At 45.8% G+C, this 15354-nt stretch overlaps 1 protein-coding gene across 8 annotated transcripts in view; it reads left to right on the plus strand.

Annotated features, from left to right (window-relative positions):
- Nucleotides 1–15354, plus strand: part of COL26A1 (collagen type XXVI alpha 1 chain) — a 159616-nt gene that overhangs the window by 103999 nt on the left and 40263 nt on the right. For 5 of the 8 annotated variants that reach the window (XM_082068383.1, XM_082068389.1, XM_082068385.1 and 2 more), the window contains exons 4-5: nucleotides 2321–2362; nucleotides 14959–15020. In XM_082068383.1, coding sequence (XP_081924509.1) covers nucleotides 2321–2362; nucleotides 14959–15020 — 104 coding nt within the window. The remainder of the gene's footprint in view (nucleotides 1–2320; nucleotides 2363–14958; nucleotides 15021–15354) is intronic. The other 3 variants (XM_082068386.1, XM_082068390.1, XM_082068388.1) reach the window with 1 other exon arrangement.

Below are 15354 nucleotides of genomic sequence, written 5' to 3' on the forward strand. Positions count from 1 at the left end.
ACAGTGTCCAAGTTGTTCAAAGCCCTAGTCCCGCAGAAAGTTTGCCCTTGAAGGAAGAGGGAGTATAATCAATTTTGTTTAATTAAATCAACCTAAACTAATTGTCAGCTAATAAAATAGTGTTGGTCAGCTCATAAAACAGAAATGAAGATTAAAGGAGTGGTTGCCATGAACAGGTGGTAACTCTGTTTCCAAGTTAGACCATATTACTCTCTGGCACAGGATCTCTGAGAATACCTCATATTATAGTTTTTTTTAAAAAAATGTTTATGAAACTTGTAAAATATAGGGCTCATTTTATAACCGAGTTTCTATCTCACCTGCCAAGAGCGATGGGGGTCGAGCCAGCGCGAGGCGGATGCTGAGTTTTAGGCAGCTGTCCAGAAATGGATTCCCCGCGCAGGGCTGGGGAATGCATTTCTACCTTTGATTGGTCTTTTGAAATTCTTGTGATTTGGTTTTCTCTTTCTTGTTGCAATTACAGAAAAGACCTTGTAAGCATTCTTTTTCTTGTGTCGTTGATCTCAACCTGGCACTGTTGTGCAAAGGGAGAAGCTTCCTCTGTGGCGCTGTGGACGCTGTGTAACTCTAGATGGATCTTGAGTTAGTAACAGGATTCCTCTGGATTTGGCCCTTGGTATTTCTGTTGACTCTGCAGTTCTTGGAGAAGACATAAAACATTTATCTCATTTTAAGTGAAATCTTTATCTGTTCCTTAGAGTAGAAGCAGAACTTCCTGCCAGGTCCCACCGCTTGAGCTGGTGGAACTAGAAGTGGTGTATGTGGTGCAGCACGTGCTATGGGTGCTTATCTGAGTGTGGTGGGACTTCATGGGAGCATCCTCTTGGAGCCCTGATCTGATTTACCATGTCCCTGCCAAATGAGCATCACTTGCAACCCAAATCTTAGGTTAAACCAGCTGAAAAGATTCCTTACATTGTCAATCCTGTGGGGGCCCTGGTAGCAGGCCCCTCTGAGACAGAATTTCTTTAAGAAAAATAGAGTAAGATAAGGTTGGTGTCCATTCAGGACAGTTTTCTGTTTGTCCACATGTCCCACGCTTGCCTGATGTTATGGAAACAGCAGCCACCAGCAGCCAAGTCTCTGTTCTCTTACAGGATAAGGTTTAGGAGGAACGTAACACTGGTGACTGTGGGACCAGGCTTGGCCCTTTATAACTGCTTGTGTGCTCTAAAGCTTGAAGTGACACCGCAGAGCCGGAGGAATATTAAAGCATCAGCCCTCCAAAGGAATCTGTGTGGGTTTTAGTGACTGTTTGAGGGTCTTAAGGGACTCCAGTCTGCGGCCAGATTTCCAGTGGTGTAATTACACCGACATGTCCCGTTCCTCCCGGGGGAGATGAGCAGAGGACAAACACAAGGCTGTGCTCAGCTTTCCAGGCACACGTGCAAAACAATCTAGGACCCCGAACTAACAGAAACCATACTCAAAGCAATTATCTGATCTTGTTTGTTTGTTTTTAATGTGATGTTTCTAGACACTGGTACAAGAAACACACTCTTGTAAAATCCTGTAACAGTTGTTAGTAGTTAGTATCTTCAGGGTGATTTTATGTGTGCTGATCGTGACTAATATACATCACTTGAGTGGGACCGGCATCCTCCAGTGCTGTGGGAAATTTGTGGTACTAAGGCAATTATTTCCTCAGCTTGTTTAGCATTTTTCTTTTTCCTTTTTTACCCTTCTTTGCAAGAAAACACAGATACTGATTTGCTCACATATTGTGCTTTCCAGATGCAAGTGCCTTGTGGTTCACAGACTTAAATAATTAGATCTTCATAGACCTCAGGGTGGTTTACAAAGGCAGTTTGAGTCGTCATATCTAGTTTTAGATTTTGAGACAGAAAAATCTTTATAGGCAAGGTAACTGGCCCTGGCAGAGCCGGGGACAGACCCCCCTCTGAAGTGTTCTCTGGTTTTCTGGACACTATGAGATGCTGCTATGCCTGTTCTGCTAAACGCCTTCAACTCCTTCGCTGTTTCATTCAGTAGGTTTTTCTGTGGTTGTATTTCTTGGAAGCATCCTCTCCAATAGTGGCACGGGGCTCTTTTACAGGCTCATTTCAACACTTTGCGAGCAGGAGGGCGCGCGTTGGTGCGTGCACGTCTTGCTGTGGGTGGGAAGGGGGGAAGCGCTGGCAAGAGCAGAAACGAGCCAAGCGGGGGGAGCAAAGGCGCTTTCATTCCTCACCAAGTTTTGCTCCGCAAGCTGAGTAAACTTTTTCTCTGCTAACCAACGCTGTGCAGGGCGAGGGTTTGACTCGTTCCCAGTGATAATTGCCTTGTCTCCCCCCCGCAGGTTCGTCTGGCCGCCAGCATGGTTACTTTTCCAACCAGGACCGTAAGTGGGCAACGCCAGCATCGCATAAAAGCAGAGCTAAGAGCGAAGCGGGGGCGCTCCTGGGTGGGGGCCGAGGCAGCCAGGGTTGCCCTTTGCTCGTGGGGGAAGCACACGGGAGGGGATCTGCGAGACTCTGCCTACTCTGCCTCAGTTTCCCTCAAGTACCTGGAGGGCAAGGAGAAGGGGGGCTGGAAAGGCTCTGAGATTCAGGGAATTGCCCAGGCAGCACCTGATGAACACCTGAAAGGTCTGCCCATGCTTGTACCTTACTGGTTTTCCCTTGGGTCGCTGTCTGAGAGGGGACTCCAGGCTCCACAGACTACGTCACTCCCCTGTTTTCCCTGACCTGCTCATGCACCTCATCAATCTTTGGGGGTAGTATGTTGAGAAGAGGTAGAAAGAGAGTTTTCTTGATAGAGATGACAGCTACAGAGCTCTGGGAGGGAAGGTGGCTGTGACCGTGTTTGAAATTTCAGGCTCTCCCATGAGGACAGAGGTTCAGATAAAATAAAGGAGAGCTACAAATTAGGTCTGTTTTAAATCACAATCTCTGCAAATGCTTTTCTGTCTTTTCAAGCTAAAGAAGTTGAAAATTTTCTAATGCAAGTACCTGGATTGCTTGAATTTTGTCATGGACTTCTTCTACCCCTTGGTGATTTGCATCCCAATACCTTGGGAGTGTCATCTGGCCTGCTGTCTTGGGCAATGTGGGAAGGTAAAACAGCCTTGTGCTTATATACTGGAAGTGCTTCAGAAGTGTGAGCTGCTGCTGTATTTCTGGAAGGTATTGAAGAGCCTGTCTGTTTTCTGTAACACTCCGACGTTCCTCATAGGCTCCCAAGCACTATGGTATAGAGATCTACAGATGCTTCTGGCCGCACTCAGGCACTTTCAACCCTACCCAAGGTGGGTGTCTCTGCCTGGGGTTTCTTATTGGCTGTTTCAAAGTATTCAGCCCATCAGAAACTTGACTTTCAGGGACTAAAGTGGAATTTAAACTATCTGAATATAGTCCTTTGTGTCAAATCAAATGATTTGTTAAAGCGAGGCCAGATTTGCGGGGAGAATCAATCTTTTTTATTAGATCAACTGATGTGGAAAAAGCAGACAAACTTTGAGGCGTATTAACCCTTCTTCTGGCCTGCGTTTGTATTACAGGAACAGAGGGACCTGTCTACCAGGGGAGGCTGTGCTTTAGAATCTGCGTTTGTACTGACTATTCCTCAGCGGTCTTGGTCTGAACAGAGGCACGGGTGGCATTTTTGGGCACACTTCTATGCTTTTTTGGGGGACAGACTTGTCTCCCTCCATATTTGGATGCTAGATGTTACTGCACAACAAATAACGGGCTCTGTTCTGCAACTGATTCGTTGTGCAAGTCTGGGGCTAATTACTGAATCCCTTCGTGCCTCAATTTCCATCTGTAAAATGTCACAGATGCCCACCATTCATAAATCGCTTTCAGATTTCCAGATGAGGTGCTGTGTAAGCGTAGAATAGTGTTAGTTTATACATATTGTGCTAGAGTATAATATAAACCACATGCAACAGAAGAGCCTCACAGATGTGTCCCTTTCAACTGCAAAAGGCAAAGCCCAGGCTGATGATTTAGCACAGCACTAATTGGGCTAAAATAGGAGATTGCTTTTGTACTGATGCAATTGTCACCATTAAAGTCCTCATTTACCAACAGTTTTTGGAGATAGCCCAGTTATTTCCTATTGAGGAAAACTGTAGCATCTTGGGTCTCAAAGCACAGCGATTTATAGCAAATGTCAATGTTTTTATAGCATCCCCCACGCTGGCTGTCCTCACGCTTCTGGAAGGGGACTGTTCCATTGTTTGTTTTGAATGTGCATCTTGCTTGGCCCGTAGCTGCACTTAGCACTTTATTGCTGCCTGCAACCTTTTTGGGCATATCCATATCTCTAAAGCAGAGGCATCTGACGGGGCCATTTCCATCACCATTACTGGGTGTTGCATACACAGGAATCCCCGTTTATTGATAAGAAAATCTGTTCCCGTAGCTGCAAGCGAACGAGTGCCTGGCAGCTGTTCAGCATTAAGTCAATTCTGAAAGTTTAAAGGATTTGTGGGCTGTGATGGTTTGGGTTCAGGCAATTAACTTTTGTGAAGTGCTTGAGAGTGTCTCCCAGACACATTTCATGGAGAAGGATGAACTTAAACAGTTAAGAGATTTGATTTAAGTGCCCTCAAGTTCACCGATTGTGCTGTTGGGGCTGAACTCTCGGTTGGTACGAAACCTCGGAGCTCCTTTGACTGCAGGAGAATTATGGCTGTTGTTCCCCTCGCAGCCTGACCCTGTGCTTGTTCAAAGGAGCCAACATCATCCCTATTGCCAGCGGCATCGTGTGGCAGGAGGCACCAGTGACACTGCATTGAGCCTCTGACGCCGTCCTCGCACTGTGTAATTTTAAAGCGCAGGTCTGAGCTTATTTGCCAGGGTGTTGTCATCTGGTGCTCAGAAGTGATGCTGAGCTGTGGTGAGAAGGTGCGGGGTTGTGGGGAAAGAAGGCGTCCCTGGAGATATCCAGTTCCTTCTTGCTGTATTGCAGACAAATTGCGCCGTTCTGCATTTGTCCATTTTGGACTCGCTGGCTGTTCTCCCCGTTCCTTGTCAGTGCTCAGAGGGAGGGTCAGAATTCATTGTCAAATCCTCCACAGCTGTAAGAGTAACGTAATATTGAGGCTGAGTGTGTGGGGTGACAGGCGTGGGAGAGGAGGTTGGCTGTCGCCCAGCCTTACCCGATGCTTGCCATGGTCCAGGAGAAACCTCCCCGGATGCTGGGCCTTCATTCATGGCTCTAAACTTGCCATTTAAGGCGTTTTTTTAGGGGAGTTTCCAGGTGGAGGCAGCTAGAACCTCAAAATGAAGCTCCTCGAACTACCACCAGCATGTCTTGTTGGGAATGCTTAAGCTATGGTGCTTGTTATATAGATACCATAAATCAAAGCAAGCACAAACAGGCAAATTGTGGATAAGGGCTCAGTCCTGTCAGAAAGTAAATGGATCCCCAGATTTGGGACGCATTTGGTGAGTTTTGGGTTAAAATAACAGCATGCAGCAATTCTGGAAAACCTTTTAATTATGGATATCATCCGATTTTTCTTTCTAAAAAGAGTTAGAGAAGTAGCCTGGTGTAGCTGTTTTGAAGAGAAAATGAAAATGAACTGAGCCTGGCTAACAGCAACTGGATACTCCTTTACTAATTTTTCTTCACCCAGAAGTTAACAAGGAAACAACAAAGCCAAAACAAAATAAGAATTCCTTTGCACAGCCTTGCGCTAGCCACTAACGTGATGCAAGTCTTACTTTTTCCTTCACGTTACGGGGACCAGATGACAGGAGGATTTACCGTGTTTCCCGACTCCCCAGCGTCCCTGGGTGCCTCAGAGAGCAACATCGCAGCTGCAGGGAAACGCGGACGGTGTTCCTCCTGCTGCTGCTCACATCTGTAAGGACCATTGCAAGGCTCAGAGGGTTTCGATACAGGCCAGCAAAGGGTAATTAGCAGAATTAAGCAGAGTAATGGTCCTTGGACCAGTTCACTCCAGCTCCCAGTGCTGAGTGACAAGTCATGAGCCTTGTACAGGGCGATAGTGTGTTGGACAGGGGCTGTGGGTGCTGTGCAGCGCTGAAGCTGAAATGTTGACCTGGGAAATCAAAGCTTTGCAAAAGTGCCCCTGATAATAGTAATAATAATCAGGGTGCATTTGCTGTAGAAGGAAAGCATGGGTGTTGTAGAATGCATGGGCAAACATAGTGTTTTTGTAGTTCAGGGAGCCAAATTCTTCCGAATTCAGACCATCCTTTTCAGCTGCTTAAGCAATTGTTTTCTTTATTCATCTTTCAGGTAATTTTTTGTCTTGGCTAAAGGAAGCCGGTGCTTAATGTTCTGGATTATGAACCACTAGCGCTTGACTGGGCATCCTAAATGTAACATGTTTATGGATTACAGGGACTTTGTGCAGAGAGGAGACACCTAACCCAAGTGGTGTCTTACAGCCTTGCAGGCTGAAGTGTGATAAAACTCAAAGCAGGGGTAGAATTTAATGTCAGAAATCCAAACTGGAAACCTGATGCATATTTCTTATACAACGGTTAACTTTGGATGCAGTTTACTAAAGAAACCCAGGTTGTCTGGCTCTAGAGTGTCTTTCTGAAAGACACACTCCAGCTAAGCACACATCGTTTGGCTCGAGACTGTGAGAGATTCTCTGCCCTGCGACACACAGGTGCAGAGACTTGACGGTGAGCCTCGATTCGAGTGTTTCCTTTTGTCCTGTCTGCTTCCTTATTTCACGTTACATTACGCTGTATCTTGAGTGCGTTTTCACCCGATTGCTTCGCCCAGCAGGGAAAAGCCGTCTGTTCCGTAAGGGATGCGAGACCATCTCAATTTGAGATGAACTTTCAAGCGGGGTGTGCTTGGACTGGGGTCGGCAGAGTCAGCCAGGTCCTGTTGAGTATCACAGCACGTCACGGATCAGGGAGTGACAGAGAAATGAGTTGGGTCAGGCTCTGGATTTTGGCGTAGCCAGGACTGCACCAGCTATAGGAGGAGAATGTTTCTCCTCTGGGCTCTGCATCTTCATCCTCCTTGGCAGGAAGGCGTGTGGGCTCCCTCCTTTTAGTTTGGGGAATCTTAATCTAACTCACGTACCTTCCTGTGAGAGGTTTGTATATACATATTGTTCATACTACCCCGTCTCTTTATTTTCTATATATATTTTTTTTGCTTTGCTGTACTTTGCAGCCATGCAGTGATGCTGTGGTGAAGCAGGGGAGTCAAGGGCTCACGGGAGGGTTGTTTTATACAATATCAGAAGTACTGAGCACCCATGGTACCACCAGCATCACCTGGGGGAACCACATTCAGCAGCTCCAGAGACAGCAAGGCTTCACAAAATCATGCTAGATAGCTAAAATCTTTATTATCAGGGTCTTTTCAGTCGTCAGGCAACTATACTGGGCTACATTAGTAAAATGTCGTTGGTGTTTCTAAAATAATAGATAATACGTTTCTAGCAAAACGTGTTGCATCAAAATCCAGCCATTCCCTGCTAAACCTTCCTCTGACAGATGAAGATGGATTGAACACACATCCCACAACTCGTGGTTGCCTGTGAATAAATGATCATGATCTAATTCCATATGCTAACAGAGCGCAGGCCTAACCAGCAAAATAGACCCTTGGCGCTGTGAAAGAGCACAAATCCCCAGGCTGAGAGCAATTATGTGTAAAATTAGTGGTGTGGGAGTGTGCATGTGTGAAATTTTAAATAAAACAACGTGAGTGATGTGAGCTGTTTAAGAGGAGACCTGGGTGAATAATGGGGGGTTTTGGTGTTCGTTTGCTAAACCAAAAAATTGGAAAGAAAAATGATTTGGGAGAAACCGAAATGGAAATTTTTAGCTTTTTGACGCAACGTAATGACTAAAATATGGGTTTGGGTCAATCCAAATTATTTCATTTGACCCAAAGTGAACCATTTCATTTCAGTTAAGACTATTTAATTGGTTCATTTCATTTCTAATTTGGGCGAGTTTTGAAATAAATGCTATTTCAAAACTTGAGACTGAAAGATGTCATTAAGAAACAATGAAAATAGCTTAAAACATCTAGAAAAAATATTGCAAAAATTTTTAAAAATTCACCGTTTTTTTCACTTGAAACGAGGTACCAAATGTTTTGTCATTTCTAAAATACCAGTCATTATTCCAAAAGTGCATTTTGTGGTAAAATTTCGCTCAGGTTTTTTTACAGATGCTTCAAAATCACAGAATATCGTGATAATGAAAAAATCTATCACTTATTCAGGGGGAAAAAGCCTTTTCCTGTTTAAGAAGGTAGAAGAAAGTAGACATGAAAATGAAGTTTGAATATTTTGCAAGCAGATAAAGATTGGATAGCCCTTCTCACGAAAAGGGAAATTTGAGCTGCTTTTTAAAGAGAGCCAGTAAAGTTAAGGATAAGGGTTTTTATAATAGAGATATACATTAGAGGGAGAGATCACAAACTGAGAAGATTTGACAGTGATCGGGGTCTTCTAGCAGAGATGGTGGGTTATCCGTGATGATGGTAAAAAGGCAAAAATATTCTATAGGTGCTCTGTTTCATATTGGTAGGCAGCCTAACAATTCACAATTTATAGATGAAATTAAAACTTTCCATCCTGCGGAATCTTGATGTGCAAACTGTGGGAGAGAACAAGCCCTCTTTGGTCAGTGAGACAGTCTGCATTTCTCTGAGCCTACAGTTCCTTCTCTGGGAGATGCTTTAGTTATGCCAGTGGTCACGCTGAGCAGAAATGTTTTGGGCTTTGTCAGTGCTGGCTTGGAACTTGGGATTAGAGGAACTGTGTGTTGGAAGAGAGTAGCCTGTGGGTTTTGGTAGCTGTTTGACCCAGAAAGGGGACAAAAGTAGGATGCTCTGTGTCCGTTGTTCCCCATTTGCTCGTGGGCGATACCCAGCCCTGCTCGGCTGTGTCTGCACAGCCCAAACAGAGGGACGCTCTAGGGTGGTGACATGTTCTGTGCACACCTGAGTTAGAACATGCCATGTTTGCAGCTCAGCAAGAACGTGGATTTCCCCTGCAGCTGAATGCCCTGATATGTTGGGGAGAGGAGGGACCTCATGAGCTTTTTGCTTTGGTCAGGTGTCTTGGGCTGTCCCAGCATCGCTGCTCTGGGAGACCTCGGCATCCGTGGCTCTTTCCTCCACGCTGTCTTTGCCAAAAGGTGAAAATTTCCAATGCATGCAACAAGTAAACATCATGGCAGTAAACCGAGAGACTCTTGCAGCTGAGTCTTAATGATCCTACACTAAACAAAACTCGCAGAGCTTCCCCTTGCGGAGGAACAGTTCTTGTGCCAGCTTGCTGGGACCGGAGCCATGGTCAGGGCGTCCAGCCTGCGGCAGGATCCCATCCCTCCCGCAGCTCTCAGACCTTTGATTCCTGTTTGCTCTTTGGAGCAGAGGCTACCGGGCAACCCAAACGTTCCTCCTCTCCGCGGTTGCTGTCAGCCCGTTGCCTTTCACATGCTGAAAACCCAGTTACAGCGCTACAGACATGACTGATTCTAAACAAGTACAATTAATAAAGTCTATCTAGCCAACATCTGACTCTCATTAGAGGAAACGTGTTGAAAAAACAGATCCCAGGTTGGCTGTGATTTACGGCTTGGGCCTGCTATCCTTCACAAGCACTGGCGAAAGCTTTTGCGAAGGGCCAGAACATAAACTACTTAGGGAAACTCAGTATCCATGTAAAAAGGCTGGAAGGGTCAAATCAGACAAATTAAAGAGGAGTGGAGATGCAGGCCCGGGCTGGCAGTCCCTGCTGAGGGCCACCTGGGCAGGCACAGAGATCTGCGTTCGGACCTCTGTTGTGGAATTTGACTTGAAATTTCTTCCGTGCTGGAGTCTGAAGGCATCACTGGTTTTTTTTCTGGCTAAATTGTGTGTATGTGTGCGGCAACAAGTGGATGGAGGGGTTAGTGGTCTGGTGGTTTATCTCGCGCATGTCCAAATATAACATCTCCAGTGTGTAACATCTCGGGTGCTCCCCAAGTTGACAGGAGGCATTGGCTTTGCTTTCTACTTCCCTTGGGAGTTTCCAGCTTTACCCTTCTCTCCTTGCAAAGAAGCATCATTGCCTGGACTAATTTAGCTGACTTCACCCATATGCTCGTCCGGATTTGTTCAGAGACTACACTGAACTTATCCTGGAGAAAGGTGCCTGCTAATTGACAAAAGCTGGTCTCCTGCTTCCTTTGAAAGACAACATTTTCTTTAAGCTCAACCTACTGAGTTGTGAGTTAGGGACTTGTAGGGCAGCGCATCCCAAACCGTAACCTGCTCTGAGCAGCCAGGCTGTGCGGCTGCTGGCGCAGAGTTGAAGCTGTCGCGTTGTGTCGTGTGGAGCTGCTGTCGCGTTCCCAGAGCTCCGAACTGGGGCTGTTCAGCCTCACTGCGGCTCCCGTTTGCTCCCCTACCCTGGGCATAACCCAGCTTGTCCTCTTTGTGCATGTCTGTTTCTGTAAAGCACAATGGAAGTGGTGGGCTTTATGAGATGGAGAGAGAAGAGCTGCCGGGCAGGTTTTATCCCAGAAATCAAATATGCTGATTTATTTCTCTGTGTGTAATATTTGGTCCTTTTTCATCTTCTGACCTCTGGTCCTTTACAGAAAAAGCATTTCACTAAAAATTCATGAAAGGAAAGTGGGACTCGGAGGAGGAAAGTGCATTGTTTAGAGTCCCGAGCAGGTTGAAGCATGAGCTGCAAATGCAATTCTTATGTCCCGAAGCCCGACTGTGTGCTACACCCCATTGCATTGCAAGGTTGAAGTTTCTTATAATGGCAAAATATGGTCTTGAAATAAAAGCTGGCTGCAAAGATTTTATTTGTTTAAACAAAGGCTTTGTGATTCTAGAATTCTCTCTCCTTTCATATGCTATAAACCACCTCCTCCACCTCCCCTCTGAAATATGAATTTTGGAGTAATCCATCAAGAAAAAGGGAGACAGAACCTTGATCCCTTGACTTCGGTTGAGCTGTGCAATTTGTATCTACTGAGCATCTGGCTGTAGGGAAACCAAAAGCCTTTTTAATATTCTGCAGAGACTCTGGATATACAAATGAGCGTGGGCTGTCAGAGCTGAGAAATGGGGCAGAGATGCCAAGAGGTTTCTTTGCCTTTTTGCATAAAACTCTGACCTGTGGCCTCATGGTGCAAGTTAGCCTGGTTTGTTTGGTTTTTCTTTGTTTTACTCAGTACCACTGTGATAATTGTGCTGAAATGATTAGAGCCCCGTTGGTATAGAGCCGTTATCACACCTTTCTTCTTTTGAGTGAGGAGTTTGGATATTTGTGGGGTTTTCAGCCTTGAGCAGTTGAATTGTGCAACTATTTAATAATGAAATTATGGCAAATGCTGCTCGAGCCCTGCAAAGCAGCAATGCCACGTTAGCAAGGCACCCAAAGTGAGTCTCTTGTGGCCGGAGCGTGTCCAGGGCGGGAGCTGCAGCCGCGCAGCCAAATGCAGCAGGATTGGGGTTAGTGCATCATTGCTGGCACAGGGTACATGACCTGTTATTTTCCAGCATGCTGAGCCTACCACATCCCTGATGTGACTTTTCTTTCCATCCAGTTGCGTTGCTTTCCCCGCGCAGCCGGAGGGTGGGAAGGGAGAGGTGTGCTAGGACAGTAACAGCGAGACGTTATGGAGACAGACTGGGTGTCACGCCATTCGCAGGTACGGTCTCGTGTTCATTATCTCAATTATTTATCCTCCCTGCTGGAATATTTCTAAAACAAATCCTACCATGTGTTTTGAGGTTGGGCTTCGTAGAGTGAAATCACAACTCCTTTCTCAGAGTCTAGTTGGAAAAATACAAATCTGCCAACTAGGAATATGAGGGAAATAAACTGTGGTTCTGTGTAGCAACAAGTGATGGATTTCTGCAGATATGGAAAGCGTCTGCTCTGGAGTTCCAGGTCAGAGAGTATGTGTTTTTGCCCCAATGTTATATTCGTTGCATGCGAAATAAAGATGTGAGATTCTCCAGCTCGTTTTAATAAAGCAGATTGCTTTCACCCTGATCAGAAAATTCAGCCTCACAGTTTCAGGGAACCACCAGCCATCAGGATTAAATACTAAATACTTCGGCGCATAGTAGTCAGGGAAGATATTTATTAGCTTGATTTGTCACTATCATTCTCAGGCTTTCTGCAAGGACAGACAGTGACCCCAGACCTCGGAGCAGCCCAGTCCCTGGTGTGCTGTGAGCGAGCTCTGAACGCAGTTTCTGTAACTGCAGCACCAAGCATTCCTCTGTGTTTGAAAGCATCACCCATCTGCAGGTTAGCTAGATAAATGTCACAAGGATTTGCTAGCAGTATGGCTTGCCTCAGTACGAATTTTCATATTAGGATGTCCACTTTCTGGATTAGTTAAATATCTTTTGGGCCTGGGCTAAGTACTGTGGGTGTGGATCTGGGTTTTCAGGCATTTCTCAAAGGAAAGGATCAGAGTTCAAATTCAGCTTGGGCTTAAGTAATTCTCTTGCTGACCTGGGCTGCATTTTCCATATGTTTCACCAGGAATCGCTGACACAAAGATGATATTAATATAATACAAACCCTACTATGCACTGGCACCGCTGCTTCCTCCCCCCTTCTCTGATTTTGTTCACTTAAATGGAACCGTGTGAGCTGCAGAGACACCTGAGAGGGCCCTTTGAGAGACTCCTCAAGAGCAGAGAGGCTGCCGGTGCTGTTTGTACACTGTGTGACAGAGGCAATCAGAGTATCCTCCCCCAGGAGCTGGTTGATTCACCCTGTGCAGACGGGTAGTACAAGCCCTTTTTTATGAGCTGAGCTCTCCAAAGAGAGCTTAATGATCAATCCATCTCAAATTATGCACAGAGATGGTTTTTAGACAGTTCAAGTCAATCTCTCTAAACCCATGGGAGTTATTAACATGTGCAAGCCAACAGAAGGGAGAATAGGACTCCATATTTTATTTGTTCTGTAACACATCTGGTACGCCTTTTGGCTCTTGGGAGCACTGGATTTATTCAGTCTTATCTTTCTATGGGGATGAGCAAGATCAAAAGCATGAAGCTGGTTACACACAGAACATAATTCCCCGTTTTACACACCACGAGCAGATCCAGACCAAGCAAGCCTCACCCATTTCCTTCCCTGTGGGACAATGCACTTATGGCACTTGCATGTTCGTGGACTAATTCAAGCCAAAAAATATTACCCAAGGTCTATTGCAGAGAATAAAAATAAACAAGTGTTATTTTCTGTTGGGTAGAAGAATGTCCATGTCAGTATTGACCTGAAAGGAAATCCCTCAATCTAAGTGTTCCTGAACCATCAGATGCTTTGTCTGCGGAGCGTTGGGTCTGGTGAGGTGGATGCTCTGTGCGAAGCTCCTTTGGGAAGCTCTGCAGCTCCACATAGAGGGTCAGTGAGAGAATTTCTCTGGCAGGTTTATGCAATGGGTGATTGTTGCTGCTAGCGCTCGAGCGATCTTCTTAGACTGTAAATCACGAGGTGGAACAGCCAAGCTTCCTGGCCTTCCGAGCCATGCGCTAAAGTCTTTGCATGGCCGAGAGCCATCAGCACATACCATGGGCTTCATAAAACTGGAAGGTGTTTGTAGGTAAAGATTGGAGAGATTCCTTGGGCAGAAGGGGGCAAAGCTTGTTAGGGCTTTGATAACTGAGTTCCATGTGTCGGGGTGATATTTAATCAGGCCCAAACCTACATTCACTGTTCCTCCCCATAGGTAGGCGCTGGGTTTACTCAACATACTCCACATCAGTGCAGCGTCAGCATGAACTGCACCTGGATGGTCTAGTAAGGGGATGAAGAATTACATGTGAATGTCCCCAGCCCGTTGGAAATACCAGGATTAAATACTCCTTCCATGGCCAGTCAATGAAAACTGACTCTGGCCCTTAAGGAGACCAGAAACACACAGAGAGATGTATTTCTCCTCTGTGGGATGTGAGATGGCGGTGATTCATCACTCGAATATGGATGGTTTATTCTCTGAAATACTTCATGCTGCAAGTCATTTTCCCTTTTTAAAACCTGTTGTGCTTCACAAGTCACGGTAGGTGAGCGGTCCAGTCTGGAAAGCTGCTCTGAGAGCTGGGAATGGGCACTTCAACACTGGTGCAAAGGGCTGAGAAAAGTGCCTTGTTGATTAAATGTCTGTTCGGGGCTTCTTGCCCCTTCACTCACTTGAAAATTGCTGAAATAAAAACAGAGGCAAAGCAGCAGGCCTTCTGATTAGATAAACCATGTCCTTTGTATCAAGCAATCATTTTAAACTGCACTCAGAGCCCATTATGTGAATGTTTGTTCTTCCTAAGGCATCCTGTCAAGACCCCTTTGGTGGTTTCTGTTGTTTCTGTGCAACAAAGTGAGATGGAAACCACTTCATGCTCTGGTCTGCTTCAGCCCTGGGGTCTGTCTTGGATTTTGTTGCTGTCATTAAGACAGATGTATTGTTGTGGAAGTGGTAACAGGGCCTGGAAGTGCAGGGACAGAGCAGGGCTCCACAGAAATGGGCATTTTGTGTATTTATTGATTTCCTCGGCATCTGACCAGTACCTAGTATAGGAGAGGTTACAGCACAGAGTTAAATGGGAGTAGTGGCTGTGCAGTCTGATGTCCTGTGAGGTGGGAACACGTGCCATACCAGCTTGTACCAGTGGCAGAACATGTGTCTCTGCTAGTAACAGCAGATCGTGCTGGTTGGTACCATGAAAAGTCTTAAAACTGATTTTTAATTCGCCTACTTTCTACTTACTGGGAAGTTGGTCTCACACTCTACCCAACTAAACATCCCCAAACAAGGTTCATGTAATGTGGCTGTGGCTGCTTACCTGTGCAATGGAATTGAATATTTATTGTCCCCTATAACTATCTAGAATAATTTTTCCATGTGCCATGGATCAAAAAGGGAACAGAGCCTGCAGACTGAAAGCAATGCATTAAAATGCAAAGTACACGGAGATTTTACATAATTTTGTTTTGTTTTTTTCTAGAATGCATGAACTGCACGAGACTCGCCGATATGACGGAGCGGTTAAACACGCTTGAGGCCAAGGTAAGGACCTGCCTTTATTCTTCTGTTTGGCAGACATTTCCAAGAGTTGCTGGTGAAAAAGAGGCCGAGTTGGCAGCCCTGGATGAGGCATCTGTCCTTCCATCCACAGCGAGGAACAGGCCGTGCTGTGCTGATGTGCACACCGGCATCGCTCGCCTTGCGCTTCCCATGCAGCCGCAGCTCTGCCTCCCTTCTTCCCTCCAGCCGCCCAGCTCAGCTCCCCCTAAATAACGCGCAGACCTGAGAAATAACTTGTTTTGAGTTTCCATCATGCTCATCACCACGTTTACCCGTTACAAGCCTGTCCTCGTATGGCATCCGCCTCCTCTCCAGC

This window comes from Streptopelia decaocto, assembly GCF_964273445.1.
Source record: "Streptopelia decaocto genome assembly, chromosome: 18".
Classification (NCBI taxonomy): Eukaryota; Metazoa; Chordata; class Aves; order Columbiformes; family Columbidae; genus Streptopelia; species Streptopelia decaocto.